The following is a 14,100-nucleotide window of genomic DNA, read 5'->3' on the forward strand; positions in this document are numbered from 1 at the left end:
AAAGCAAATGAAAATATTTTGTTTAAAGTGACTAACACAATGGTGGTGGGACAGCTCTGTGGGTGAAGGCCCTTGCTGCCAAGCCTGATGACCTGAGTTTGACCCCCAGGACCTATTTGGTAGGAGGCAAGAACTGACATCCTCAGGTTGTTCTCTGACCTGGGCATACATGCGGAAGCATTCATGTACCCCCCATAAAGATGCATGCAATAAAAAAAGTGATACACATATAGGTATTAAAATAAAAACAAACAAACAAAAAACCTACTAAACTGGGCATGGTGGCACACTTCTATAATCCCAGCTCTTGGCGGATCTAAACAACAGGACCACGGGTTCCAGGCCCACCAGGGCTATATGAGACTCCAAAGTTGATGATGACAGCAATGACGTTACCCTAAGAGTCACCACTGGATTCCCTCTGAGAGGGAGGGAGGGGGCGGTGGAAGAGACAGAGAGCTGAGGTGGGGGTCTGCTTGGGAGTGACAGGCTTTCTTTGTGGCAGCTACAAAGATGTTTATCCATTCCTGCTCGCATGCTTCACAGGTTTTTCTGTGTGTGTGATTATCGCGGGATCCAGGGCGAATTCAGGTGCCAGTGTTCACGGTAGGGTAGACAAAGCCTGCTTCTCTTTCCCTTTGGGAACCACTCTCACTCTTCCCAGCAAGCAGCAGGTCACTTCTGCTCTTTTCTGCGACCCACCAAGCCCTCCTTCCCATCCCATCGTGGCTCACTTGCCAGCTCCAGCAAGACACTGTCCGGGTTGGTTTAAACCGCTTTATTGGAATTGGCTGGTACTCACAGGTTGGGTCATATACACAGGGCCCGCTCACCCCTAGGCAAAGCCCTGGGCCTCCCACCTCCCCTCCATCACCGAGGGTGGCCAGAGGTTTGAGCCAGTTCCGGGGCGGGGTGGGCCCAATAGAAATATTTACAAACCACCAGGGTGGGTGTCCCCTGATCAGGAATGGGGAGGGCATGGGTGGAGGGGATCCCTTGGGTGGACTTCACAGGCCCAGGACAGGGCTGGGCGTGGGGGGGGGTGCCGGCAGAGGGGGGCTCGGGGAGAGCCTCGAGGGCCCAGAGCGAGCCTGCTGGTGCTAACTCTGCCTGGCAGGGCAGCCTCCCGCGTGGGGCTGGGGGTCCTCCGCTTCCCAGGGGGGACCCGGAGCCGGTTCCGGGTAGAAAGAGACGGAACAGGAGCGTAGGCCCCCCACGGCCCGGCTCCTCACCAGGGGGTTGGCCGCGAAGACGGAGTGTATGAAGCGGAGCCGGGAGGGGGGGCAAGCAAGCAAAGCACACGCGGGACTCCTCTGCCACCGTCGCCGCAGGGCCAGGAGGACTGCATGCGGGGCGAGCGGGCTACAGGCTGCAAGCCTCTGGCAGAGAGCGCTTGCGCAGCTCCCGGCCCGGCTTGGGCGGCGGTGCGGGCGCGGCAGGGGGCGCATCAGGCAGCTGCAACACCGAGTTCTCCCCGGGCTGCACCCGCAGGTAGGCCTTGACCTTGTGGTGCCGGGCCTTGCCGTCGCTGAAGTCGATCACGCGACACTCGTAGGTGCCTTCGTCAGAGGGCTTCACCCGCGACAGCCGCAGCTTGTGGGAGATGTTGCTGCCCACCACCTTGACCACCTGGGGGCGACAGAGGCACCGTGAGAATCGGCTGGGGTCACGAGCCAAGCCGCTAGGCTGCCCCCACCCCAGAGACAGCTAGGGACCCAAGGTCAGCATCCTAGCAGCTGAACGACAGGCGGCAGACGGACAAACTGAAGCAACGCTAATGCCTATCCACAGGGTGGTGTGTGCAGCCAGTGGAATACTGCCCAGCGGTGAAGAAGGGTGAGCCAGAACCCAGCCTGTGAGAGTTTTACATGCAAGCAGGGGACACGCCTCCTAGCAAAGCTCCCAGGCTGTGCTGCTGTTTATGAACAAATGGAAAAGCCCCGCATAGCAGGGAGAAACTTCGGCTGGGGGCTTGTGCCACAGTGAATGTGTGGTCAGACGAAAACCTGCAGGAGTCACCTCTCTTTCCACCATCTGGATCCTAAGACTGAAACTCAGGTGTCTGGCTTCATCGCCAGAGCCATTACCTGCTGAGTCGTCTCACTGGCCCAAGGTTCCGTTTCTTTAAGATAGGGGCTGGAAGGTGGGGACCGGAAAGATGACTAAGCACTTAAGAATACCCGCTATTCTTGAAGAACTGGGATTCGATTCCCAGCATTCACTTGACAGCTCACAACTGTCTGTAACTCCAGTTGCAGGGAATCCAGTTCTTTCGTCTAGTTTCCTCAGACACCAAAAATACAGATGGTGCACAGACGTATAATCAGGCAAACACACACAAAAATAAAGTCTAAGAAAAAAAAAAAGATACAGGCTGACAGAGCACATCAGTGGATGCCAGACTTTAACTGTCCTCTCCCTGGCAGTAGAATGAGTGTTGTTAGCTTGTAAAGTTTTGCCTTTTTATTGATTTGAATTATTTTTTAAAGATAGGATCTCGCTTTGTTGTCCAGGCTGGTCTCCAGTCAGGACCTTCCCGCCTTAGCCTTCTGAACACTGGAATTGCAGCACCACCCCTAACCCTTGACCTGATTTTTAATATTCATCTTACTGCTGGGGCTCCACTGTCCTGGATCAAGTAAGTACACCCAGCTCGCTGGACAACCCATCCCCACTAGGGGCTACCTTTCCATATCTGTCACCACAGTTTAGCCACATTCTTGAACTCTCTATGATGGGGAGGACCCTTTGCCAAGGCTAACTTTCTTCCACACAGTGCAGTGGTTCTGTGCGTTGCTGTGTGGTATTCCGTTGGGTGACCACACTGCGGCTTGTCTACACAGTTTCCTGTCGGCTGGTGTTCGGGGAATTTCCAGATTAGTGTTCTCATGAATAAATCTGCTGTGAATATAACTCTGCTGGCAACTCTTTTTTCAGTTCCATGAGGGAAGGCTGTCGGAGTAAAATGCATCATTAGTGTGACTGGTGGGTGGGTATGGGGACTCTGGCGTACTTTTCTATACATTCTACAAATGTAGAATTTCTACATTTCTATAACAAAAAAAAATATTAAAGGGAATGAAGTTGGACCTGTATTTAGGCAAGGATCTTTCTTAGAGCTGGAAGCCCAGCCCTCCTGGAGCTCAGTCCCCAGCCGTCATCTGGCAGGTACCTACCCTCCAGACTGCACAGCCCACCAGCCTGGCCCCTGAGCACTAATGTCCCTAATGTCCCTCCTCTAGATAGCAGCAGCTGCACTGTGCCTGCCAACTCCCAATGTTCTGCTTTGGGAACCTAGTGGGTTCTCTGCTGGTCTCCCCCCCCCCAAAGTGAGGGACCCTAGGGCAAAAAGGATGGTTCCTGGGAGGGTGGGTATGGCCTCAGACATATCTCCAGCCTGCCCTGACACACACACATAGCTGGGGATACACAAACCAGACACAAACAGCAGCCAATGTCTGTTGGGAGAACTGAGACTCCAAAAGGAGTCGAGCCTGGTTCAGAGCCCAAACCAGTCTTCAGTAGGGCTGGACAGTGACCCCAGGCTAGGTTCCATGCATTCACCCTAGAAACAGTGTGACAGACCCACAGAGAATTCCAGAGCTGGCAGCACAGGCTCTGTAAGAGCCCCCTGGTGAGGAGTCCATTCCCCAGGAAGCAGGAAAACATGGGTTTACGGTACAGCAAGAGGAACTGGGATGGGACACAGACAGAATGTCCCAATGGAAAACAAGACCCGAGAGTCAAGAATCAGATGCTCCCTCCCTTGTGTGGGACTCAGCTGATGTCCACTCTGCCCGCTCACTCCATCACCCTGACCAAGGGCACAGAAAGACCCCCGCGGTCCCGCCACACTCTCCGGTGAGTTAGGAGAAGCCATTGCAAATGCGCAGCGGGAGCGAATTACCTCAACATCTGTTTCCCTCACGGATATTAATTATCCTTCATTTGTCAACCCTACAAGGCGCTAATGGAGTAATAATGCGCAGCGCTGGGAGCAACCACTCCTGGGGAGGGAGGCCTACGCCCCGCCCTCCAGACACAGGCCGAGGGGGATGCTGAGACCTCTGCCCTGGCTGTCAGCCTCCTTTGCAGCCTCCCGAAGGTCAACAGACAAGGGTGGCCTTCAGAAGGGCGGGCGCTCTTCCACCAGGGGCTGGTGGGACAAGGTCTATAGCACAAGTCACTTATGGGTACCCTACCATCCAAGTCAGAAGCCAGAAGGAGGCGAGGCTTTAACCCCGGCTTTGCCCTCAGCACAGTGTGCAAAAGGCAAAGACCCAAACAGCAGCCATCAGTGCTCAGAACCGTTCTTGCAGCACGATATCCCCAAACCCCTCAGGGTCCCTGACGAGAAAACTGAGGCTCCCTAGATCAGGCACGCATCGCCATACCCGGGGCGTGGCCTATGGGCAGAAAACCCTCCCACCTCACTCCCCAACCCCCAGCACTCTGTGTCCTTGGGGAGCCTTGCCCTAAGCCTCATCAGCGGCTGCTCCCTTGGAAGGGTTCTCTATTCCACCTCAGTAGTTTGGGGTGATGGAAGAGCCTGCTGGGCTTCCTTATTCAGGAATCAGTGCGACTGGAGAGGCCGAAAGACACACCCGCAGGGCAGCTTGGCTGTAAATCATAATCACAGCCCAGCATCGACAGGCCTCAGCGATTAAGCACCTAATCACGCCGAAAGCGCCTGGCCAGGCCGGCTCTGAGCGCCAGCCTCCTGCTGGCCACAGCTATACACCCCAGGCTCTGTCCTCCCAGCTAAGCCAGGGGGAAAGGGCAGGCAAGCCATCTGCGCCCATAGAGTGACCTTTGCCTCTGCGCGGCTCCCAGGGGAGACCTGGGAGGTTCTTGGGGAGGGAGTGGTAGGCTGGTCTAACCCCTGCGCAGATTCAAAGCCCAGCTCCGGGACCCTGTGCGTCTGAGGACCTCCAGTTGATCCTACTGTGGTCACCTTGCTCCATGAAGCATCACCTAGCCCAGACTCCCTCTGTTCCTGCCCCTGGGCATGTGAGACACCACCATCTGCAGGAGCCAGGGCAGCTCCTGACTCTGCCAGTCCCAGGTCCTCAATGGAACCTTCTCCATATCTTCCCTAAGGCCCCCAGCCCCATTCTGCCTGCTCTGCCCACCCTCAGCTGGCCCAGCACAGAGGGCCCTGGAGGCCTTAACCCTGTCCTTCATGGATCCCTTAGCTTGTGTTGTGTTAGCTCACCCCCGCCCTGCACAGGCTCTCAGAGACCAGTCATTCTCTCCTGTGGTGGTGGCAGATGTCATCTTCCCTTTTATCCCTTCGGAGTAGTGGATACATGCCCATTTTCCACTTGGGCCTGGGGATTGGGCACAAGTGACTGTGGCCTTCTGGAAGCATTTCTTGCCCACTGTGACTGCAGCCATCACCTGACAGGCCCAGGAAAGGGGGAACATTTTTCGTGAACTAGTTTTTGTGAGTGCATGGATGTATATGGGTATATGCTTGTCCTGTGTTCTGACTTGTATGTGGGGGTCAGAGGATGACATGGGGTTTGGTTTCCTCCTACTGTATGGCTCCCAGGGATCAAATTCAGGCCATTCAATTAGGCTTGGGAGCAAGCACATTTACCACTGAGCCATATTTTCTACCCCATGGGGGAACTTCTTATGTCAGGAATTCAGCCCCATCTTTACCTGTGAGACCAGTGCGGGATTAATTTAACCCCTAATACAGAAAGCATTAGCTAGATTACAGCGACCCTCCCGGCACTCAAACATGGCCGGCAATGCAGGTACCCTAAGCTTTGCAGAACGGCAGCCTGGGGATCTGTAGCCCTCAAGTAAGTACTGGGTCCCTCAGCACAAGCTAATTCTGGTTTCTAGTGTTTTCTTATATCATCTGCTTCCAGAAACAGAGACGGAGAGGAGGCAAAGCCAGAGCCAGAGCTCAGCTGCTGGTACATTAAGTGCCTACCCCACTGTATGCTCAGGATCCCATGAGTACAGCAACACCTCTATAGGGCTCCTCAGCAGGTTCCACAGGTTCCGAAGTGCCCCCTCTACCTACTGGAGCCACGTCTCCCACAGGCCTTGGCACTGCCTGGCCTGTAGCTCACATAGTGGTGAGCCTGTGCATGGGAAAAGAGTCACAGAGCCTTGAAGGCCTAGAAGAAAAGTTTGTACCATTTCCTAAGACCTTAGGAACCCAGGCTATGGATCTGCCTTTGGGTGCGGTCTGTCCTGCCTGTGTATTTAGGGACACTGGCTTGCATGCTTGTGTAAAAGGCTGGGCCCGGTACAAGACCCGGAAGCCCCAGCTGGTATGAGGATTATGGGGATGGACTAGGGGTGACTTCACACTCCCACAGAGAACATTTATTTTATTTAACTAATTAGCATTATGTTCCCCTCTCATGAGGCTAGCAGCCTGGAATTATAATCCTCTCAATCAATTAGATAATTCTTTCTTTGCCGGAGCCCAAAGCCTCTCATGAAATGGGACAAAATCGAGGCAGAGGGTGTGTCCTCGAAGGGGGTGTGTTGATACATCTGGAGGCCTCTCACTGTCTGAGGGTCTGAGGGGTGTAAGAGGCAAGAATTGGGGCATGAAAATAGGAGCATGCCCTTGACTGAGGGCAGGAGAGCAGGGGTGGCTGCCTTAAACTGTGAACAGCTGCAATTCCCCTGCCCTGCAAAAGGTACCAGGGATGCTGCAATCCCATCCCATCTCTCACTTGCTAGCCCCTCCCCTGAGTGGCTGAAGGAGATTCCTCTCTGGCATCCTGGCCACAGTGCCCTTACTTGTCCTGGGGGCCACTCTGCTGCACCCCCTGTTCAGGAGCACAACTCCCCTTGTACGCTATCTAACTTGCCCCGGGGGCCCTGAGGTCCCTAATAGTCCCTAGGAAGCTGTGGGAGACTCAGCCAGAACGGGGGGTTTGGAAAGGCTGCCCCAACATTTTCATAACTGTACTTGGGCACCTGCACCATGGGTGTGTTGCTGAACTCCAGTAACCCAGCCGTGTCCTGTGGCCACATGCATGCCCAGAATAGTGCCCCTGCTCCGTGGTCTTCTTTCCACAGTGCCTGTCTCTTCCAGGCTGAGCTTTAGCCTCTCAGACTCCACAGGAACTGTCACATCCCAGCTCCCTGAAGTCCTGGCCTCCCTGGGCTTTGGCAGAAGAGGCTCAGCACACTAGCCACACTTCTGGTACTCTCCGGCCTCAGCTCCCCAAGCTGTAAAATGGACAGAGGCTTGGCCCTGTCTGCCCACTGTGACCACAAAAAAGTGAGTGGATACCTAAGAAGTCCTGAAGTCCTGCTCCTGAAGTCACACCCAGGGACTCTGAGATGCTCCGGCATCAGTCATGGTGGGTCAAAAAAAAAAAAAAAAAAAAAAGCCCACTCAGCCTCTTGAGACCTTGTAGCTTCCCAGTGACAAATGGGGTTGAGTCAGGCATGGAACACCACGAGGCATACCTGGCCTTGGCCCGCCAGGGGAGGATTTGTCTTCTCTCTCCTGTCATTTTTCCTACCTGTCATTCAATGGACTTGAAAAATCTCTGGAAAAAGACCCAGAAAAACAAACAAAAAAACCCACCAAGCTGGGGCACCTCCCAGTCCCTCTCCCACTTCTTCCATTTTCTTACCCAAGTTCCCCACTGAAATGGACCGAAACAATTTTTTGTTGTTGTTGTTACAGCTGCATCTTTCATTAGACCATTTGTGGAAAGGCATCAAAACTCACACTTATTTTGGTGGCGTCCTTCCCCGAGTCCTCCTGCTGAGAAGCTTTTAGCTGTCCAGAGAGGGAGAACAGAGAGAGCAGAGACAAGGTGTTAGTGAGGGGTGGGGGTGGGGAGAAACAGCATGGAGACAGGGGACAGTTAGGATTGTGGTCAAGGATGCTGGATTTCATCTGTGCATAGTGTGTACAGCTGTGGAAATGTCACCCTGTTCATAGAGACACTTACATACATCCTAGTCAAATTGAAAAGTGATAATAAGAAAATGAAGACTGGAGAGATGACTGAGCAGTTAGGAACACTGCTGTTCTTCCGGAGGATCTAAGCTGGGCCCAGTGCCCAGCTCCAAGGAATCCAGCGCCCCCTTCTGGTCTCCACAGGTACTTTCACCCATATGGCACACATATATACACTCAGTCACACACATGCACCTAAAATAATAATAAAAAATCTTATAAAAAATAAGATTCTAGCCAGGTGGTGGTGGCACATGCCTTTAATCCCAGCACTTGGAAGGCAGAGACAGGCGGATCTCTGTAGTTTGAGGCCAACCTGGTCTACAGAGCGAGTTCCAGGACAGGCTCCAAAACTACAGAGAAACCCTGTCTTTCAAAACAATCAATCAAACAAACAAAAAAACAAGATTCCAGCTAGAGGTCATGAGGTTTGGAACTGGGGTCCCTCAGCTCTGTGCCCACTGGCAATGCAGGAATGGGCAGCCAAAGGGGGACAAAGGAGGTGCTTATGTTTGACACTGACCACAGAGCCAGGTGTCTGGACTCAGGAGGGTGTTTGGCTATAATGGCTGTGTGTCTGTGTGCACATACAAACTGGGAAGAGTGTGGGTGGCATGTCTCTGAAGTCTGTGCCTGTCTGGGGGGTGTGCTGCTATGCTGTGAGTTTGAACCTAAACTTATGTTTGTAGCAGATACGGTTAAATACCTAGCCATGTCCTGAGGCTTCTACCCCTAAATAACCAAGAACAGGCTGAAATGCCCCCAAGTACCCCAAATTCCTCCCCTAAAGGTTTCCTCTGGCCACAGGGTTCTTCCACACCTGCAGGAGGCAGGCTGACATATTGAGGATTTGTTATTCCAATAATCAAGAAAGGAGCGCCTGCAGAGTGTTGCTGAGGACCGGGACATCAGGCACAGGACCCTGCAGCGTCCCCCATGGAAGCATCTCCCGAGGTCTTACCTGGTTGGAGGCCCAAGTCTGCTTGTCTGTCCAGTCCCGGTGGCTGCGCAGGTACCACCACTGGATCTCCAGTGAGTAGGATGGGGAGCCGCTGCCTCTGAAGGAGCAGGCCATCTCCACATCCTCACCTGTCCGCGCTGTCATGTCATGGGGCGTCTCTGTGAAAAGTGCTGTTCGGGGAACAGGCAGATGAGGGCTCAGAAACAGGAGCCCACCCCCAGGATAGCTGTGTGTGGCAAGACGCTGTCCTAGAGCCTGAGGGGACATGGGCAGAGGGGTGATGGAGGAGGGCTGACTAGCAAGTGAGCCAGGAGGCAGGGAGGCTGCAATATGAATTCTTCCAGATTCTTCCATTCACCCTACCCAGTGCTCAGCCCTGTGAGCCTTGCCCCCACCATCTTCCAAACTCAAACCCAGCCTCAAGGTCCCCACTTTCCCTGGGGTGCACCAGACATCACTCTGATCCTCCTGGGGGGCTGCTAGGCTCCTCCTCTCTCCCTGAGCTCCTGCCTCTTCTCCCAGTTTCCTTCGCTCTGGATATTCTCCACCGCCAGCCTGGCTCAATCAAAGTTCAGCTCCGAGTCACCCCTTTGTGAGCCCCAGCAACTCTTTGTTCGATGGTCACCAGCTTGCCTGCTCGAGATATGCTTGAGAGGGGAGCAGGGGAGAGAGACAACCACCCCTCCTGGCATTCCTGCAGGGTCCAGCTCCCACCAAGTCTCACCACAACCAGTTCCAGGAGCCAGCAGCAGTACCCCCATGCTATACCCCCACTTCACAAGCCCCACACCCCTCCCGTCCATATGCTCTGGCTCTTTCTCTCCAAACTGTCTGAGATGCAATTAGCATGTCTTCCTCCTCTCAGTAGATTGTCTGACACAGAAGGAAGATGGGAGATGCCTAGCAACTGCAGGTCACCCCAGACATGTGATGGCCATCAGGCCCCACCCCTGGGCTATGCAATCCTCCGGGCCCAGTTCAGAGGGACAGACATTCCTAGCCCCGGAAGGCCACCTGTCCCAGTAAAGAGGGAGCCTTGAGTGGAGAGGGGGCATCCTGAATCAAGGTGCAGCGACCCCACTCCCCTCCACAGGACAATGGACACTTTATACGATTAGGTTTGATGACTGTCTTTGCTCTGCACAAGGTACCCGTATGGAGCTTTACTTCAGCAACATCTCGGGACTGAAAGGAAGCTTACCAGGCCAAGGTTTATAAAGCTTCTTATGGGAAAAAAAAGCGTCCGTTTCTCTGCAGAGTGGAAGGGCTGGCTAGCCCTGGATACATAAACAAGGCCTGTTTGACAATGAAGAACATGGCTTGAATCACAAAGATGGTGTGGGGTGCTGGGAGCTACCTTTACATGTGGCCACCCCCAGAGCTGGGCTGTCCTTGTCTTTGGGGGCAGGAGGAAACCAGGCTCCTGCAGGGATAGTACCGACCACACTTGCCCAGTGCCTGTGCCAAGTGCTCAGGCCACAGTCTCAAGCCACTCTTGACTTTCTGACTCAGTCCTCACAGCCTATACTGGATCTTCTGAAAACTCCATGGGTTCAGGCCCAGAGGATCTCCAACCCCCAGTCCCTTGTCACAGGGCTGAGTCGCCATTAACACACTGGTCCCACTCCTTCACGCTTCCCTGAAGACAACCTGTTTTCACACAGCGGCTGGAGGTATTTTAACACAGCACAAGCCGCTCCATCCCTCTCTTCTCACTGCCCTCTCAGGCATCAGAATCCTCACCTAGGGTAGGAGCTGAAGCTGAGGGGAAGATGGTCTGTACGTATGTAAGTTAATAATATAGTGATCACTAGTGACAGGTTGCTGAGCGGATCAGGCACCTGGATTTTAAATTTCATTTTAGTTCATTTAAATAGACTCATTTGGATAGTTACTATCTTGTGTGGCACAGCTAACATGTTATCTGTCCTTCCAAGAGGTACAGCCATTCCTGTGTTATCTGTCTGTCTGTCTGCCTGTCTATTATCTATTTATCTCTATCTATCTTCTATCTATCTATCTATCTATCTATCTATCTATCTATCTATCTATCTATCATCTATCTATCTATCTATCTATCTAGCTAGCTAGCTAGCTAGCTAGCTATCATCAGTAATGGAGAAAGGTCCTGGTCACAGTGGGAGGTCGGTAGTATTCCTTAGTGGCTAGAAATTTGGTCTCTAGGGTCCATACCTGATGATCCTGCCTCAGCCTTTGTGGTCAAATCTTTCCTAGTCTTATTTACCAAGTAGAGCAGTATCCAAGGGTGTCACAGAGAACCTGCCACCACGAGAAGCCTGTAGGGCCCTAGAACAAGTGTCCTCTGGACCCAAGCCCTTTCATTGGATCTAGGTGGCCAGGGATGTGAGACTGGCTGGGGTTGCTCGCCTGTGACCCACACCACATGCCACTGCCAAGTCTCAGAGACCAGCGCATGGCACCGCTTGCCCTCTCACAGAGCAGGCTCAATGCAAGATCCTGGAGCTAGGCAAGGGGAGGACACTCAGGCCTGAGATACAGCCTTGGAACCTCTCTTCCTCCCCAGGGTGGGATTCGGGGAGCCACATGCGGTTACAAGGATGAGGATCACCTGTGTGGCTCCAAGAGGAAGGAAGGAACATGCCTCTGTCTGTCCCCTCTCTTGGCCACAACCCTTGTCCATCCCCTCACCAGAGCATCATCTACCTCGGCTGGGGCCTCCAGTTCCACTCACTAGGCTCAGAGAAGGCAGAACGAGGTCTGGGCAGCCCAGCAGCCAGGGTCAGTGAGACCAGGTCCCAATCTTTGGGTCCCTGGGATAGCCCTGTCCTGTGACTTGGGGTGGGCCAGAGCACAGGATGGGGGCCCACCCCAGGTCACCTCTCCACTAGATTCCCAGTGATGGTTTAGGACAGCTCTTTCCAACAGAAACCTACATAAAAGAACTAAATGATGTCACAAGTCACAAGAGATACTCCATTTCCCCACAAAAAAAGTTTTTTTTAAAAAAGCTAAAATTAATTTTAATAATATGCTTTACTTAAACCAAAATATATTATTTCAAAATGTGATAAATTTAGTTAATAATGAGACATTTTCCATCTTTTTGTGTGTGCTAAGCAGTGGAAAACTGAGCATGGAGCCGGGCGGTGGTGGCGCACGCCTTTAATCCCAGCACTTGGGAGGCAGAGGCAGGCGGATCTCTGTGAGTTCGAGACCAGCCTGGTCTACAGAGCTAGTTCCAGGACAGGCTCCAAAACCAGAGAAACCCTGTCTCGAAAAACCAAAAAAAAAAAAAAAAAAAAAAACTGAGCATGGCTCAGTTTGGGCCAGTCACAATCAGTGAGCTCCTTGTAATTTAGAGGGGGCAGCGCCCCCCCCCAGCTGCAATCCTTCTCCATACTACAGTAGTCGGAATTTGAACCCAGACCAGCCTGACTCCCTAGACGCCCACTCCCTGCCACCACATACTTCTTAGGGGATTCGGTGACTTTGGGGGACATGCGGTCTCACTATGTAGTCCTCGCCATCCTGAAACTCACTCTGTAAACCAGGCTGGCCTTGTACTCACAAAGATCCTCCTGCCTCTGCCTCCCGGGTGCTGGGATTAAAGATTGGCCACCACACTCTGACATCTGTCGCCTTTTGCTTGTAGAGCTCTTTTTACAAGGGGGCGGGCCCACGAAGGGGCGGGCCCTGGGCTGAAAGTGAAGCTAAGTCATTTCAATGCTGGCCTGGCATGCATGAGGCCCCAGGGTTTGATCTCTCACACGGCATAGTCTGAGCATGGTGGTGGCATACAACAGTAATTCCAGCACTCTGGAGATGGAGACAGGAAGATTGAAAGTTCAAGATCATTCTTGTCTACGTGGCGAGTTCAAAGCAAGCCTTGGATACATGAGACTCTATCCCAAAAAGTGGGAGTGGTCCCTGCTGGCCAGTCTGAAGCCCTGGAGGGCCGTGTGTGTGTGTGTGTGTGTGTGTGTGTGTTGTGTGCGCGCGCGCGCGCACTGTTTTATCAGGAAACAAGGACACAGTTGGCCCCGTCTGAGGCAATCGGGAAGACTTCCCTGAGGCAGCATCCTCTGGCCTCAGCCCCAGTGCACAGACAGAACATCTGAGCAAGGAGTGGACAGGGATTTGAGGTGGGAGGTCAAAGGAAGACTACAAGGCCACTGCTGTGGCCATCGCTGCCAGTTCCCCTGCCCACAGGGGCTCTGGTCCCCCTCAGACTTGTCAGGGCTCCAGAGGGGTGTGGTGAGTCTTCCCTGGACCCCCTCACCTAGCTTCCCAGGGAAAGGGGAAGCGTGACTGAAAGACAAATAGAAGAGCAGGTTCTGTGCGTGTGTCAAGGGTGTAGTTCCCAGTCCACAGTCAGCCACGTAAACACACGTCCCTCCACGCAGTCGTGTGGGTCCAGTGGGGGGGGGGCTCCCGAGAGCACTTGGCAGGAGTCGTAGCCTGCCTCTGTGTCACCTCAGAATGTCTCCCCATCTTGGGCACCAGTTTGTCTTTCCACAGACGGGGTGAGTGTCGGGGACACTCCAGGGAGAAGGATATGGCGAGTGTCCTAAGGCTGTGCTCTGGCCTCAGGAAGGGGCAATCTGGGGAGCTTCACAGAGGAGGCGCCCATTCTCCCTGCAGGGCGTCTATCAGCCTAATAATTGTCCCCACTTTTCAGATGAAGTTGGGGGAGGACTCAGGGAAGTTAAGCATCTCGCCCAAGGTCACAGAGTGAGTCACTGGTTAGACTGAACCCAGTTTTAGAAGACCTAAAAGGGGAGCCTTCTCTAGACCATCTCTGAACACCTCCTTCCAAGCCCCCAGACCAGTCCTTCCCACCAGCCCTCTGCCTCCCAGGGGCATCTCAGACATGAGTCCTCTCTTCTTGAACCACCCCCAGATTCTTTCCAGCTCAGGTGCCTCCCGAAGCCTCAGCGTGTCTCCAGGGCCGGTGTAATTATAGATTTTGGAGGAAGGGTATTTGTATTCTCCAGCTCCAGGGCCTGTGGCTGCCTGGCTGACTCTCAGGAAAACTCAGGGAAGACAATTAAACCCAGTGTCCACAAATTAGGATTCTGTAGAAGGAACAGGGACTTGATTGAGCGTGACATCAGCTGCCTTTCTGCTGTTAATTGGGGCAGCGATATACTCATTAACCCCAGGCCCTATCGGGCATCGGCTGCAGCGACAGGTGCTGAGGCCT

General features: G+C 53.4%; 1 protein-coding gene across 1 annotated transcript in view; it reads right to left on the reverse strand.

Moving 5' to 3' along the window:
• Window positions 1–763: 763 nt before the first annotated feature.
• Vstm2l (V-set and transmembrane domain containing 2 like) overlaps window positions 764–14,100 on the reverse strand; it is a 29,999-nt gene continuing 16,662 nt past the window's right edge. Inside the window, exons 2-4 of the mRNA XM_057781125.1 lie at window positions 8,916–9,085; window positions 7,721–7,771; window positions 764–1,629 (exon numbers count right to left, since the gene is read on the reverse strand). Coding sequence (XP_057637108.1) covers window positions 1,363–1,629; window positions 7,721–7,771; window positions 8,916–9,085 — 488 coding nt within the window. The 3' untranslated portion in view covers window positions 764–1,362. The remainder of the gene's footprint in view (window positions 1,630–7,720; window positions 7,772–8,915; window positions 9,086–14,100) is intronic.

Source organism: Chionomys nivalis, chromosome 9 (assembly GCF_950005125.1).
Source record: "Chionomys nivalis chromosome 9, mChiNiv1.1, whole genome shotgun sequence".
NCBI classification, from domain to species: Eukaryota; Metazoa; Chordata; class Mammalia; order Rodentia; family Cricetidae; genus Chionomys; species Chionomys nivalis.